Source organism: Guillardia theta (genome assembly GCF_000315625.1).
Source record: "Guillardia theta CCMP2712 unplaced genomic scaffold GUITHscaffold_123, whole genome shotgun sequence".
Classification (NCBI taxonomy): domain Eukaryota; class Cryptophyceae; order Pyrenomonadales; family Geminigeraceae; genus Guillardia; species Guillardia theta.
Window position 1 is genome coordinate 96,423 of NW_005434551.1, and position 14,219 is coordinate 110,641.

General features: G+C 55.8%; 4 protein-coding genes across 4 annotated transcripts; 2 read left to right on the forward strand and 2 right to left on the reverse strand.

Annotated features, from left to right (window-relative positions):
- Nucleotides 1-533: 533 nt before the first annotated feature.
- GUITHDRAFT_97763 (hypothetical protein) lies at nucleotides 534-2,910 on the forward strand (the record flags this gene model as incomplete). The annotated part of the gene is made up of 7 exons (XM_005822538.1): nucleotides 534-593; nucleotides 644-716; nucleotides 768-1,005; nucleotides 1,055-1,364; nucleotides 1,413-1,574; nucleotides 1,629-1,785; nucleotides 1,833-2,910. The coding sequence occupies 7 exons, from the start codon at nucleotides 537-539 to the stop codon at nucleotides 2,804-2,806; spliced, it is 1,971 nt and encodes a 656-aa protein (XP_005822595.1). The 3' UTR covers nucleotides 2,807-2,910.
- A 793-nt stretch (nucleotides 2,911-3,703) lies between these two features.
- Nucleotides 3,704-5,496, forward strand: GUITHDRAFT_118216 (hypothetical protein; the record flags this gene model as incomplete). Its single annotated transcript, XM_005822539.1, has 13 exons — nucleotides 3,704-3,879; nucleotides 3,927-3,999; nucleotides 4,052-4,195; nucleotides 4,256-4,374; nucleotides 4,419-4,520; nucleotides 4,568-4,610; nucleotides 4,672-4,717; nucleotides 4,796-4,820; nucleotides 4,868-5,045; nucleotides 5,097-5,191; nucleotides 5,237-5,327; nucleotides 5,381-5,415; nucleotides 5,463-5,496. 13 exons carry the CDS (start codon nucleotides 3,704-3,706, stop codon nucleotides 5,494-5,496), a joined length of 1,161 nt encoding a protein of 386 aa, XP_005822596.1.
- Nucleotides 5,497-7,260: 1,764 nt separating this feature from the next.
- GUITHDRAFT_146353 (hypothetical protein) lies at nucleotides 7,261-9,171 on the reverse strand (the record flags this gene model as incomplete). Its single annotated transcript, XM_005822540.1, has 9 exons — nucleotides 7,261-7,469; nucleotides 7,521-7,682; nucleotides 7,741-7,966; nucleotides 8,038-8,155; nucleotides 8,215-8,273; nucleotides 8,326-8,364; nucleotides 8,425-8,527; nucleotides 8,581-8,759; nucleotides 8,806-9,171. 9 exons carry the CDS (start codon nucleotides 9,169-9,171, stop codon nucleotides 7,261-7,263), a joined length of 1,461 nt encoding a protein of 486 aa, XP_005822597.1.
- Nucleotides 9,172-10,237: 1,066 nt separating this feature from the next.
- Nucleotides 10,238-12,880, reverse strand: GUITHDRAFT_155430 (hypothetical protein). Its single transcript, XM_005822541.1, has 11 exons — nucleotides 12,365-12,880; nucleotides 11,957-12,298; nucleotides 11,736-11,905; nucleotides 11,537-11,639; nucleotides 11,435-11,473; nucleotides 11,317-11,375; nucleotides 11,144-11,264; nucleotides 10,863-11,088; nucleotides 10,639-10,800; nucleotides 10,408-10,577; nucleotides 10,238-10,350 (listed from the first exon to the last, which is right to left on the reverse strand). Exons 1-11 carry the CDS (start codon nucleotides 12,584-12,586, stop codon nucleotides 10,282-10,284), a joined length of 1,683 nt encoding a protein of 560 aa, XP_005822598.1. The 5' UTR covers nucleotides 12,587-12,880; the 3' UTR covers nucleotides 10,238-10,281.
- Between the last annotated feature and the right edge of the window lie 1,339 nt (nucleotides 12,881-14,219).

Sequence of the window (14,219 nt, forward strand, 5' to 3'; positions counted from 1 at the left end):
ACCCCTAGTTCTAAGGAAGACCACCCCCAAAGATACAACCCCTACCCAACTAGCAGCTCAAGTACCTAGGCGTGTTCTGATACCCACCCCAGACTTTCTTGAAAAAACTCAGTGATCTGAGATACCGGTGAATTTACCTTTTGAAGTACCGGTAATGATACTGAAAAGCAGCACCTACCCTGACTAAATGTGGACATACGAAAATGGACCCTACCCTCTATGAAGATCACCCCCTTTAGAGGTACCCCAACCTTATCCCCTAAAGGGTTCCCCTGCCACGCCTGAATAGCCTCCTGATCTCCCTTGCCCCTCGTCCTGCCCCCCTTCATCCCTGCCTCCTCCTCAGTTCTACCCATCCTTACTCTCTCCTTCCTCTCCGCCTGCTCTCTGCAGGTTCTTGCCTCCGCTCTCACCAGTGATCCTGTTGCTGGATTGAGTTCGCGAGCGCTCTAGTTTCTTTCCTGTCCCTCTGTAGCACAGATAGCAAGATGGGTCCCGTAAAGGTTTTGGGCCGCCTGGTCCACAAGATTGCGGACATGACCATGTTCAAGATTGTTGGAAATGACTACACCTACATCTACAATGTGTCTTGGGTGAGTGCCAGAAGGAAAATACGATGGGAAAGTCACTTTAGTTCGTACAGGAGGATCCTCGTATCGACCATACCGTGCTCAAGTGCACCAAGGACGATCACGTGATCACCATCGCATCTGCAGGTAGCCCAAGAGTCGCCCTTGGCTGCGGTTTGTTGACTGCATTGCTTGCAGGGTGCAACGCCTTCGACTACCTCATCGAGGGTGCTCGGGTTACGGCGGTGGACTTCAACGGAGCTCAGATTGCATTGACGGAGGCCAAGGCGGCATGCTGCCAGCACATCGAGTTCGAGGAGTTCTTCCAGATCTTTGCAAAGAACGACATTGATCTGTTCCGCCGCAAGTACTTCGAGGTGATCCGCTCTCACCTGAGCATGCCCTCCCAGAGGTTCTGGGACAGCCACATCAAGAGGTTGGAGAGACTTGGCTGTGACTTTGTGATCGTTGACAATCTCCTGCAGCCTCAAGTCCGTCCTCTACTCGGGAACCTCCGGGTTCTTGGCCTGGTTGATCTGCCGCGTGATCTTCCGGTTCTTGGGCCTCGGTTTCATCCGACGCACTGTAGTTGAGGAGCAGAGCTTGGATGCCTTGCAGTCTGAGTGCAAGAAACATCAGAGACGCCTCAAGGTGTTCTGCTGGGTGGTGGACAAGCTGATCTCCAACCTGGGAGGTGCCATGCTTGCTGGCGTGCCTTCCCGACAGCTCGAGCTCGGCCTTCACCGCACGGACAACTTCCAGACTGTGTTCAAGAGGATCTGCTCGACGGACCTTGTATGCCCCTGAGCAAACCTGTGAGCAGGTCTGATCAGATGAGTGCAGGTCCATGACAACTACTTCTACTACGGCTACATCGCTGGAGAGTACTCGGAGACATGCTGCCCTCAGTACCTCAAGAGGGACAACTTCTACAAGCTCCGTGAGGCCCTCAACGCCGGTCGCCTCTCGCTCTTTGAGGGAACCCTCGTTGATGTCTGCAAGAAGGTCTGTTGATGCCCATGTTCGTTACTGTCCTGACATGACGATCAGCGTCCTGAGGCTGTGTACACCGTTGCGTCCCTCCTCGACCACATGGACTGGATGCCTCCTTTCATGATCAACGAGGAGATGTACTGGCTGCAGCAGCGGATGGACCCGAAGCGCGGCAGAGTGTTCTGGCGCTCCTTCTCTGAGGGTGTCCACTCCGCCCCCCTCGGTGAGTCGATGTGCCGATCGATCGTCAGTCTCTGACCCGCGCAACAGTTTGGTTGAAGCCGATGAAGGTCGACGACACCGGCGATCGCGTCGCCATGTACTGGAGCACCTGGATGGCCAAGATGGATGGTTCAATCCGCTTCGACCTCCGCACTCGCAACTGGCCGACCACCCAGACCAAACCTCAAGGGTTCTTCTCCCAGCTCTCCACCGGGATCAAGATCGTCACGTTCCCCTTGATGAAGGGCATGATTGCTCGCAGGGTTGCGCAGAAGCACAACATCGCCGAGCACGCGTCCAAGATGGAGGCCTTCTATGAGTCCCAGAAGGACGAGTACGATGCCTTCCGTGAGAACTTCCTTCATGCCAGGTCGTGGCTGGCGGACTGCATCCCCCTTAAGGAGCAGAAGATGGTCTGGATCGACGTGGGCGGCGGCACCGGACGTAACCTCGAGTTCTTCTCCGTCAAGACCATCCGCGAGAGGTTCTCCAAGATCTACGTCGTCGACGTCTCTCTCTCCCTCCTCGAAGTCGCTCAGCGCCGCGTGGAGGCCGCGGGTCTCAAGGACATCGTGGAGTGCGTGTTCTGCGACTTCACTGACAAGAAGATGGTAGCGGAGAAGCTTCCTCTGCACGGCAAGTGCGACCTCGTGACCTTCTCCTACTCGCTCTCCATGATCCCAGACAAAGTCGGAGCCCTCGACACGGCTGCGGAGCTGCTCAAGCCCAAGGGCGAGGGCATCTTGGGAGTCGCTGACTTCTACTATGGCGGCGGACGTCGGGCATCGCGCGGGAAGGGAGACAAGGACGGCATCACCAACATCCTCACCAGGATCTACTGCGAGGCCACCAGGCTGTGGTTCAAGCAGGACGGAGTCATCCTCCTCAAGCAGGATGTCTTCGACGCTATGCGCTTCAAGTTCGACTTCGATGCGGTGCCGGATGAGAAGTTCCGCCGCCGCGTCCCCCTCCTCCCGATCTTGCGACCATGGCACGGCGTGGTAATGGCGCCGACAAGGTAAACGACAACACAACAACATTCAAACTTGCTTATTCTATTGAGACACATCTATGATGCACCATATTTGATTTGCTTGATCTTTTAGTTTCATTGAATTTTGCTGTCAAACTTGAGCTACTGAGCTCCTTGGCGACGAAGACTCGGCGGCCCGTACCGTTACTCGACTGAGTCGAACTCGGAAGGTTCAGCAGCTTCCGAGTTCCCCGGACCGTACGGTACGGTACCGCCCGGCCCGGCGCTGAGCCTCTCCGACTGTCACCGGGCTGGCCGCACTCAGTGGCACTGCCGGCAGCCTGTGAGCCTCCGAGGCTCCGAGGCTGGCAGTGACTGCGGCGGACTGAGAACATGAACGGAAGCCTTCAAGCAAGGCTGACGAAGGGCCGGGCTGTGACTCAGACGGGCGGCACGTGACCGCGGGCCGCAGCGATCATCGGCGCCGGGACCGTACTACTGGGCTAGGCTCACCGGGTGACTGAGGGATGCTAGGCTACTGCCGAACTTGCTATTAGCGATTATGTAACGGCTGAAACGGTTTTGCGCTGACGCAGACTGAAAGCCTTGGGCCTTGGGTATGGAAGGAAAGAGTGAGGGTAGAGGAGCGAAGCAAGAGAGGAGAGGAGAGACCAGCAGCGGGAAAGTAGCAAGGGATATCTGAGAAACAGAAGAGAGGAGAAGAGGAGAGAGATTGAGAAGCAACAGAGAGGTCCCGGAGGGGTACAAGTGAAGATTCAATTGGAAGATCTGTTCGTCGGGAGCTTCAGGTACATCGACTCTGTCACGAGAGCTTCAATCTCCCTCATGACCTGGGGATCATGCGATGCTCTCCCTGTGAAGCTTGAAACTGACTCAGTACACAGCTGAGGTGACATCGCGATTTCTTGCCATCAGAGGAAGCGAAATGGAAGACAATCAAACTGCTCAAGAGATGAACCAAGAGGATGCAGCTGCTGCATGGCGAGCGGCCAGGACCCAGAAAAGCTGCTTGCATTCGGGCAAGGTTGGACAGAAAGACTCGGACGGGGAGAAGTGGACGACGCTCGAGGCGACATGGCGAGTGGGAACGCTTCCCTTCCGGTCTTTTCCTGGTTTCTCTTGCGCTGCTCGAGCATGACCTCTAGCAGGCTGGCGCACAACAAGCTCGCAACGAATTGGAAGGGGAGGACGAGGTCCACATGGAATGGGAGACTAGAGCAGGTGAAACGCGAGTAGCACGGGAAGCGAATTTCGTGACTTGGTATCTCATAAGGCTGTTGCAAGCTTGAAAACTTACGGGAACAACACTCCTCACTCTGTCTCAATGATTCGCATGATCTTGGACAGCGTCATCACCTCTTCATGCATCCCAGAGGGCGTCAACAGGATCTCACAGGACCTGGGAGGATGCCTGAAGGTTAAAACACATGATGTTTTGAGAAAAGATGCTGACGTCTCGCCTCTCCCCCGCCCTCAGGTGTGGTGGTTCTTTCCTGAGACCCTCAGACATCAAGCAGAAGCCGAGCGCTTCATCTTTTACGTGCATGGCCCTACGGCAAGCCCCAGCTCGAGCGCTCATCGAGACCTCGTCTCCAGGTTTTCCTGCTGGGCTCGAGATGTTCGATGACTGCTCTCTCCAGGATTGCTCTCGATGCTCATGCTGCGGTTGTCCTCGTGGACTACAGGCGCACACCAGAGAACACCAGGGAGGAGAGCCAGGAGGACATCAACAAAGCTTTCCGGTGAAGTCACGGATGAGGATTCTAAAAGGTTGTGACGTCAGCGCCAGGTGGTTCATAGAGCAGCCCGGGGTGTGTCCGGCAAACCTTCTTGTGAGTCTTGACGTCTTCACCTCCTCCCCTCGCCCTTGCACTGAACGCTCTAATGGTACAGGTGGCGTGCGATGGGCTCGGGGCCTCGCTAGCCATCAACTTGCTCTGTGAGATACGTGACGAGAGGACGAGAGGGGGTGCAGACCTGCTGCCTGCGGGCCTCGTCCTCATCTCGCCTTGGGTAGACCTCGCAGAATCCAGCGGGAGCAGGTAACAAGCATGCAGCATGTGTAGCTTCTAAACTCCTGCTTCCACAGCTGGGAGAAATTCTCATCTGTTGACTGGGTATCGAAGCGAATCCAAAGCTTCGTCGCCGCAGACTACGCTGGGCTGCTTCCGCTTACCGATCCTCTCGTCTCTGCAACCCTGGCTGACTTCAAAGGATTTCCTCCTGTCTATATCTCCGTCGGGCAATGCGAAGTGTATCACGACCAGGTCAGCTTACAACGCTCACCCCTCTCTCCCTGCTCACTCGCTCTGCTCCAGATCGTCGCCCTGTCGGAGAAGATGCGAAATGCCGAGCTTATCGTCGAGTTGGACGAGGCACAGGATATGGTTCACTGCTACCAGTTCTTCTCAAGGTTGAAGCCCCCCCAACCCATCCGATCTCCTCTGACCTCCCACAGCCTACACTCGGCGTGTGCCGCCGGCATTCTTCGGATCGCTGCGTTTGCAAGGAAGTTCGCCCCCGGCCACCTGAGGTTGTCGACTGAGCAGGTAAAGATCCGATGAGGAGATGAAAAGAACCCCAGAGTTATGTCAAGATGCAGGTAGATGCCATTATAGCCCAAGGACAGGCCGGCAGGTACGACAAAGCAGATTCGTTGTCTTGTGCTCACTTTTCGTTCTCAGTGATGTATTCAAGCCACCACCAGCAGAGGGATAACATGTAGAGGAAAGCTGAAGAGATAGAGAGGCATCGTGATATGAGTTGGAAATAAATGATTCTTCTTGTCGACAACCCAATACTCATATGCATGTCTCAACTTCCCTGCAGAGGGTTGAAATCAAAGAGTTCAAAACTTCCTTGTAACAACTTCTTTACTATATCAACATCAAGATTACCTCGGACGCTCTTCCTCCTCACATTCTCACTGCTTCGCTCTCGCTGGGATCAATCTCAGCCTGTGCTGACCCCGATATCTCCAGTATGAGTGTACCAGTAAGTAACTTCCTGCCCTATCTGGTCCTCCTCTCCATCTCTCACGTCCTCTGGGACTGCTAGAGGAGCTCCAAGCCAGTCGTCTCCTCCCAGCAGGTTCTGCATCCTCCCTCCCCTCCTCGCAGCCACCATCCCCCATAGCGAGATCAGCATGCCGCCTCTTCACGGCACTCCACTCCTACTACTAATTTAACTTAACTTTGAGTAAAGAGCCGCCTAATCACTGCTGTAGGATCACCGGGTCCGATGCCGCTCACTGGCGGCAGGCCGCCCGGCCGCCGCGCCCTCAGCGCCGGAGGGCCACCGGGCCATCGGCCGCGCGCGCGCGCGGCGGCCGCACGGTCGCCGGCCCCGGGTGCGCCGCCGCCGCCGTACTAGTACCGTAGCAGTACGGTAGTACCCGGTACCCGTTTATCAGTCACTGAGTGCACCGTGCACTGATAACGGCGACCGGGTCGCCGCCGCCCGCCAGGCCCTGCCGGGCCCGGTACCACCGGGTGATGGAGCGTATGCCAGCCAGCCGCCGTGCCAGTCAGATCAGATGAGATAGCGCCGACTCCCGTTAACAAAAACTCTCCTCAGCGTAAACCAAGACGACTCAGTACGTGTTTCGGCCCTCGGAGGCGGCCAATGTAACGTGTGGGACCGTCAGACCGTAAGAGGGGGCTTGCCTAGCCGTCTTGCTAAGGTCCTCTCATGTCTGGATGATGCTTGGGTCACAGTTCCGACATCCTAGCATACCGTCGCAGTCTACTCAGTGATCCGAGTCTCAGGCATGTGCTCCCCGGGCCTCAATTCTGACTCTCGTTTTGTGTGGCATTAAACTCGGTCTAAGCAAAAACTGTCACTTGTTACAACTAAGATCGCCGGGATGTGATATCTGCGTGACTTTGGCCCTAATACAAGTCACATGATAACAAACTTGTATTCCGTCACCGGGGCCGGGCCGGGCCCGCTCAGTGCCGCCGCCCGGGCCCCGCCGAGTCGCGGCCCGAAGCCACCGGCGTTCACAGTCACTGTGTCGGGAGTCACGGGCCTGGCCTTTCGCCTTACCGTCAGTACCGAGGACACTGATAGGCTCGATCTACGGTGACCAAGGTTTACTGGAACAATCATGAAGCCGGCCCCGCGGTACTCAGATCTGACCGGGCCTGAGGGCCAAGCCTGGGCACTGTGAGCAGGGCCCGCCGCGGCCGGAGCCGCCCAGGCTAGTGAGCCTCTGGCACAGCAACCCGCGACGGTCACTGTTGAAAGCCGCCGAGCCTGGCTCAGTCCAGGCTACGGGCCCGGTTCAACATGAACTCGAAAGCTCTGATCGCGGGGACTCAATAACAGGCGGCCGGGTTTTCCGAAGTTCAATCATGCGGCCATGCCGGAGTCCGCCGTGACAGTCCCGGATGCTACTAGTGTCCATCCGAGTGACTTAGCCTGTCACGATGGTTTGGACCCCAAGCAGAGGCCGGGACGGTCGCACCGAGAGCACGATGATCAGATCAACGCAACGAACGAGAGGAGCAACGAGACGGCGAGCAGCTTGAGCCCGCTGAGGCCAGACAACGTTGAAGTTCCACTCGGTGTTGCAGGCGGGGCGACAGGTGCCGGGGCAACTGGGCTATCGGAAGGCGGGGCCGGGGAGTTGGTCGGCGGTGGGGGGGCAGGAGTGTCGGAGTTGGCAGGAACTTCTGCGTCAGCAACAGCTGCAGGGACAGGTCAGGACAGGCCCATGAAACCAGCTCAAGAGGTCGTACCGTAGGTACTAAAATGGAAGATAGAGCTCAGGCAAGAGCAGTTGCCGATCGCTCCCTTGCTGCAGTTGCCAACTCGCTCCGGGCTGGAGGAAAAGTTGAGGAGATCGGAGACAACGACCAACTCAAGGTGCTTCAGCATGCCTTGGCAGCTCTCTGCTGTGCCTGTGGGACGTGCAGTGTCAGAGCAAGGAACTGACGACTTTGATCCTCTTGACTGCACCTAGAAGAGGGATGTCGAGCATGAGGCCTCCTTCAATTGTCAAGTCAACTGAAGGCTCGATGGTTATAACGTCGCTGACGATCTTTCCGGCTTTGAAATATTGAGCGAATGGTCCCTCTTGCAACGCTGATGAGGGAACAGGAGAAATGGTGAAGTTGACGGCATCAGATTTGTTGTCAGTTCTTCGGAAGGCATTTTGTGAGCTTGCATGCAGGGCGAAAGCCATCTGCAGTCCCACGAGAGGAAGAAGTTATCCGTCAGTCCGAGCGCATCAAGTCTCGCACATGTAAAGGACACCTTTCCATCAGAGGAGTTCAACCTGATCTCCTGGTTGCCGGTTCCTGGCATGAGCATGGCTGTACGTGGTTCCGGGGTTGGCGGACGATCGCAGGTCTGCGAACAGACAAACTGGGGCCTGTTGCAACAAAAAAAGTTAGGAAGCAAAGAGCAAACCATGGAACGGCGACGATGTACCTCTTTGAGGTAGTGTTCATGATCACCTTCCCGTCGCTGTCTCTTTTTAGCCCACAGCTCTGCAAGAAACTCATTATGTCATGACATCTTCAGACGAAAAGAAGCTCGGACCAGCAAACCATCGCTGCAGCCTGTCAGAACTTCACAGCTCTGTGCAACCATAGTTCAATTAGCATACACAACAAGGGTTAAGGTGATGGAAAGTTTCACCTCAGTGCTAGACTTGCAATAGTTCGGGTTGGAGCTGCATGCCGTAGATTGTGGTGGACAACCCTCCCAAGTAATTCCAGCTTTCGCGCAGCCTTGCAGGTTGCTGTTTCAGGCAAGTTAGTCAGTCAAACAGGATGAGGGATCAGAGGGATCTACCTCTTCTTGGTGATGCCATCGGAGCAAAGGACTTCATTCGCTCCAAGGGAAGAAGTTGGACAATCTTGTTGACTGGCAGCACAGCTCCAGTCTGCACATCGATAGGAGCTAGCATTGCATGCTACAGCAGCGGGAGCGCAAGGCAAGCCCCTGCTGCAAGAGCCTTGAGCGATACAGTACTGAAGCTCTTGGTCAGTCATGTGCAAACAAATCGAGTCAACTCACTTGGTCATTCTTTAAGGTGCATCGCATGTTCAGGGCCGTAAGATTGACGCTCATCATCGTTTCATTAAAGCAAAGTGCCATTGTCTTCACACACTGCCCTTTCTTGTCCGCCAGAACAGCATCGAATGAGGGGCACATGGTGCTCGAGGGCGGGCACATATCCCTCGATGCCATGTATTGCTGAGAGTCCTGCATACCTTGGCTCTTGTCCTCTCTGGAAGGAGGCGGTTTGCTGTCGCCCCCGTTCATGTCACCACCCGCTCTGCGGGAATCCACGTCGGATACAGTGACTGCAGCGCTTGCAGAGAGAAGGAGGACCCCGAAAGAGAGGAGGAGCATCGTCGAGCATGTCGAGACTGAGCTCATGGTTGAGGAAGCGACTCGATGCGGCTGCGCTCGTGGGCTCAGATGGGAGGAACCACAAACGTTTTTCTTATTTGATGTTTCAAGTTTTGCCCCAGGGGGTGGGGTAGGAGATAGGGGTGCGGTGCATTGAGTTCAGGGGGTCTGCTTTCTAATGATGTGACTGTTCAGTGATCCCAAGAAATGTTCACTGACATTTAAAAACTGTCAAATAGAAAATTTCAAAAATTGAACAACGATTCTTGAGTTGGCCGAACTCTGGCTGGACCGTGCTTCCGGGCCCCGGGGGGGCCAAAGTGACTACCCCACCCATTCGGGGCTCGGCGATCAGTGAGCTGAGGGATCGGGTCAACTAGGGTACGGTAGGTAGGGTACTAATAAAGACGGTAGGGTACCGTGGCGTGAGCATCCAGCTGACCTGTACCATATCCAACTAGGTCCCTTGCCAAAAGCCTATTAAGTACCGGTCCTTCCCGAGTCACGATCAGCGACCCCCCGCGCGCAGTGAGGGGCGTCAGAAACTTCCTGTCCCGTTGCCTTATTACTAAAAAAACCTCTAGTACCAGCAGAGATACAAAAATGTAACTTGACTCCGAAGCTCCGCCTGAGTGTGCCACACCGTGAGCCTCCGGACGCCGGCCGCCCGTGTCACAGTGTGTGCTGTCTAGGCTACTGAGTACTACCGTAGTACCCGTAGGCTTGCCGCGCACAAGTGTTCGGACTCGGGAGCGGCCTGCTGGTGGGCCGGCCGCCGCTAGTACCGTACTACTAATAGCCGCTGGAGTCCCGTCAGTCAGTCCGACGGTCACGGGCCGTCGGACAGTGTGTCACAGTGTGCGGGGGCCCGGGGGCCGCGTCACGGTTCGGATCAGACCCGGCGACCGTCGCTTGGCCTCGGACTCAGCGGCGGAATCCAAGGGCCATCGCCGGATGTCTCAGCACCGTCACAGCGGCGCGATGATGACGGTGACGGTGACCCGGACTCAGTGACTCGTCCGGGGCCTTCGGGCCCGGCCCGCGGGAAGGCAACTGAGCAACGTCACGGTGCCACCGTGAGTCAAGTGTACTTGACTGAGAGTCTGTGTTTTATTCGCCAGGAAGTACTACAACTAATCAGTGCTGCGAGAAGCGAGAGAAGCTTCCGACGAGGTTCACGACGCTGAGCATGAAAGCCGGGATGCCCTGAGCCAGTCCAGTCAGAGTCACAGTGATCATGTCAACTGAAGGTTGCCATAGCACCTGAAATATCATCGATGCGGGGAAAGCATTGGAGCTTCCAGCCGATGACTTCGTGTCGGTGGTCGCTGACGGCTGCGATGTGGTGGTAGTGGTGGTGGTGGTAGACGAAGACTGGTCAGAAGTTGAGCTAGTTGTAGTGGATGGAGATTGCAGAACTGAGTTCGACACGGCTGCACCGAGCAGTGTCAGCCCCCTCCCCAGTGCCTCCCTCCTCCTTGTACTCCTCCTTACCGTAGGTGCTGAAGTGGGTGATATTCACCGCACACGAGCAGTCCCCTACCGATCCCATCGAGCAGCTCCCAAGGCCCTCCGGAGTCGCACTGAAGTTGAGCAGGTCCGACACAACCACCATCTGCACGTTCTGCAAGATCTGGCTGCACATCTCCTTGCTCCCTGCGACCAGCCCTCCTGTCACATGCCCGGCCCCTCCCTCGCCTCCCGTCACGCTGCCTCACCGTCAATGGGGATGTCGATCGTCAAGCCCCCGTCGATGACAAGCGCCGCTGAGGGCTCGATGGTGATGACGCTGCTGACGATGTTTCCGGACGAGTAGAGCAGCGCGAAAGGGCCCTCCTGCAGCGCCGACGCGGAGACAGGAGCGATGGTGAAGTTGACGGCTTCTGACAGGTTGTCCATGCGACGGAAGGCGTTGGAGTGTAGCGCCTTCATCGCGAACGCAGGCTGAGCCAACAAGCCAGTCAGCCGCCTCTCCCCCCTCCCAGCAAGACAGCGTTACCGCTCCGTCCGCCGCCTTCACCTCCATCGCCTCCGACCCCAGTCCGGGTCGTAGAGCAGCGGTGGTAGGAGCAGGCTGAGGCGGCCGGGACTGACACTGCGACACGCAGGTCATGATGGGCCTGCGCGGCTCCTCCCGTCAGCGGTCAGAGCAGGACATGTCGCGACCTGTACCTGTTGGTCGAGCTGTTGTACAGGGCGACCCCCTGAGCGTTGCGCCGAGGACCGCAGCTCTGCCATACCTCCCGTCAGCGACTGCAGCCGCAGGGCGAAGCCCGCAGCGAGCCCGTACCTTCATCGTCTCGGGACACCCGGTGAGCGCCTCGCACTCCTGTCGCAGCAAGCACAAGGTCAGCGAGCTCCCGCGCAGCCGCTTCCTCTGCGAGCGACGCACATCTTGATGCTTGACGCAGATGTTGGGGTTGGCCGAGCAAGGCTTCGATCCCGGGGGGCATCCCTGCCAGAAGATCCCCATCTCCGCGCACGCTCTGAAGGAGCTGCAACAAGCCAGTCACCTCCCTGCTTCCCTCCTCCCTCCCTCCCTCCCTCCCTCCCGCTCCTTCCTGCCTCACTCGCATGCAGGCCTTGCGTACCTGGCCGTCGTCATGCCGTCGGGGCAGGTCACCAAGCCGTTGCCGCTGCTCGGGCAGCTCGCGGCATCAGCCGCACAGCTCCAGTCCGGACAGCGTACTTGCGAGGCAGAGCAAGTAGGGTTGGGAGGAGGACAAGGGAGGGAGGAGCAAGAGGCTGTCACAGCGCACCACTAGGTCATGGAGCATCGTCAGCGACAGGCAGGCAGGCGGACAGATCTCACCATCATGCCCTGCTGTTTGCAGGAGTCTCTCAAACCGTGGAACAGGGTGTTGTTGTTTCCGTAGCATTCCTTGGTGCTGTTGGCACACTGTCCTCGGAGAGGGTGAGGAACGTTTGCAGCATCGGGGCAGGCGGGCATGGAGTGAGGGCATCTGCTCATGGACTGCATGGCGTTGAGGGCGCTTTGAAACTGCTGATTCCTTTGAGCCGTGGCTGCGTTCTGCTGTCCGATGTCGGCTCTTGATTTACATCTTGTTCGGTCCACAAGCAAATAGGAGCTGTTGTAGCATTGGCAAACAGGCACGTTATTGTCGTTCATGACGCATGTAGAGAGGTGGCATGTCTAGCGAACAGGTCAAACTCAAAGATAGACGAACAGGAGCAATCAAACAAGGTGTCATATCCTTACCATGTAAGTGCAGTTCTTTGGCGGGGGCCTCATTTGAGGTGGTTGATTGTTGTGATTGAAGTCTGCGCCATTCACCGGCTGTCTAGGAGGAGGGGAGACCCCCTGTTGCTCTCTGCCCGGGGATTGCATTCCTCCGTTTTGACCTGCTGAACCTTGCTGACTCTGGACTTGGAGAAAGAGAGCGACGAGTGTCATTAGGCTGAGGAAATGTGTATGCGCCATGTCTGAAAACGATCTGACTGTCAGCAGATCAGAGGAGAATACACTTGTAGAGCAGCCTTTCTTGATCTGTACTGCTAGAGAGTCTTCAGGTCCTTATTTCTCGATGAAACTCAACAGTAACAGACCGCTGTGAAGGCTCTAGAGGAGTTTTAAGGGATCGTTTACCACCGCCAAGGCTTTTGACCAGGTACAACAGATGGGAGGTACGGCTGACGCAAGCAGGAGAGCGCGAGACCGGAGGAGTACAGAGCAAGGAGGAAGAAGACGCGACGAGGAAGCGATCGAGAGCGAAAGATCACACAGTGATATAGGGGGATCTAACTAACAACAGGTGCTCAAAGGGATCTAACTATTAACAGGTGCTGCAGCACCGTGTATGATAGGGGGGGTACTTTGCTGGTCATACACACCGGTGGTTGTTATAGGGTTTCCGCTGTTTCCATGGAGGGACCCTACCCACAGGTACCCTACCTACTGAAATCCCATTCCATAGCTGTAACGAAGAAGTCGATTGCACCGGTACTGTTGGGACTGTAACGGACATGGTTGGATAAGGTTTTGTCTTTTTTTGTAGGATAGAGAATGTCAGAGTTTGTGCCGCCGTGACAGAAAGAGTCGCTGCTGACGATGACTAGTGCGTCTGCTGTTGAACACGCTAACGGACCGTCGAGTCAGTCTCTACCCGGCCCTGGGTGAGTCACCTCTCTGATGTAAGTGTGACTCGCCAGGTCTGAGAGTGAGAGCTGAAGCTTCAGCTGCACTTTCAGTGACAGTGTGTATCAAAACTTCATTCATTCCCATTCCATCCAATGTTTTCCATCCAATCTTCACATTCTCCCAATCCATATTTTCTCTTTATAACCTAGATTCTGCATACAATCATTTCTGCTGGACCTCCGTCCAACGCATGGTGATTCTCACATGCCTTTCATTTCTCTTGCTCTTCCTGACCTCATCATCACACACCAGAGACCAGGTGCTGCAGCGCTGGTTTGCGCTGTACATACGGTCAGCTGGCTCCACGCCAGCGTCACAATCGTTCAAGTCTCAGACGGGCGCCTGGCATTCTTTCAAATCCTCTTACAGGGAAGCCTCAACTGATGGAGTGGTACGGGTCTGATCTGCCGATCTGCCCTGCTTCAAGAGCAACGCTGAAGAAGAAAATCAAATGACCAGTAGGCGAGCTGCGAGGATAACAAAAACCTGAAAGCTCTTTGAAATTTTGCAACTGTATTTGTGCAAACTTCGCTCTGTCCAGTTCCTCAGGGTTGGGGACGTCATCTACAGGCATTCCCTTGCCTTGTAGATAGTTTCGCTTCTGTTCAAGAAGCTGTACCACACAGAGTTGTTTAGATTTGCCTCATCGAAATGCATGGCCGTTGAACTAACCTTTGCATATCTTTGGCGATGCTCCTCCTCGTCATCTTCCTTTCCTGTGTATGTTGTGTTGTCTATCTCAAAACTGGAAGCTCTTCCATATCCCTTCCACAGATTTCCCTCGATCTGAAAATCAAGTCAACGGCTTGTAATTTTCCGGTGACATGTACAAATGAGTGTCGGAGGACGATTGAAGGCTGTCAGAAAGAAAACTCAGCATTAGAACATGCAGAAGAATCGTTCGAGTTGCGGTACA

What these genes read in the sequence shown, in the direction of transcription:
- GUITHDRAFT_155430 (XM_005822541.1), bottom strand. Translation starts at nt 12,586, where the DNA reads ATGGCGCATACACATTTCCTCAGCCTAATGACACTCGTCGCTCTCTTT. An exon ending in TGAAGGCGGCGGACGGAGCG is followed by an intron (nt 11,089 to 11,143) that starts GTAACGCTGTCT and finishes TTGTTGGCTCAG; the next exon opens with CCTGCGTTCGCGATGAAGGC. An exon ending in GATCGACATCCCCATTGACG is followed by an intron (nt 10,801 to 10,862) that starts GTGAGGCAGCGT and finishes GGCTGGTCGCAG; the next exon opens with GGAGCAAGGAGATGTGCAGC.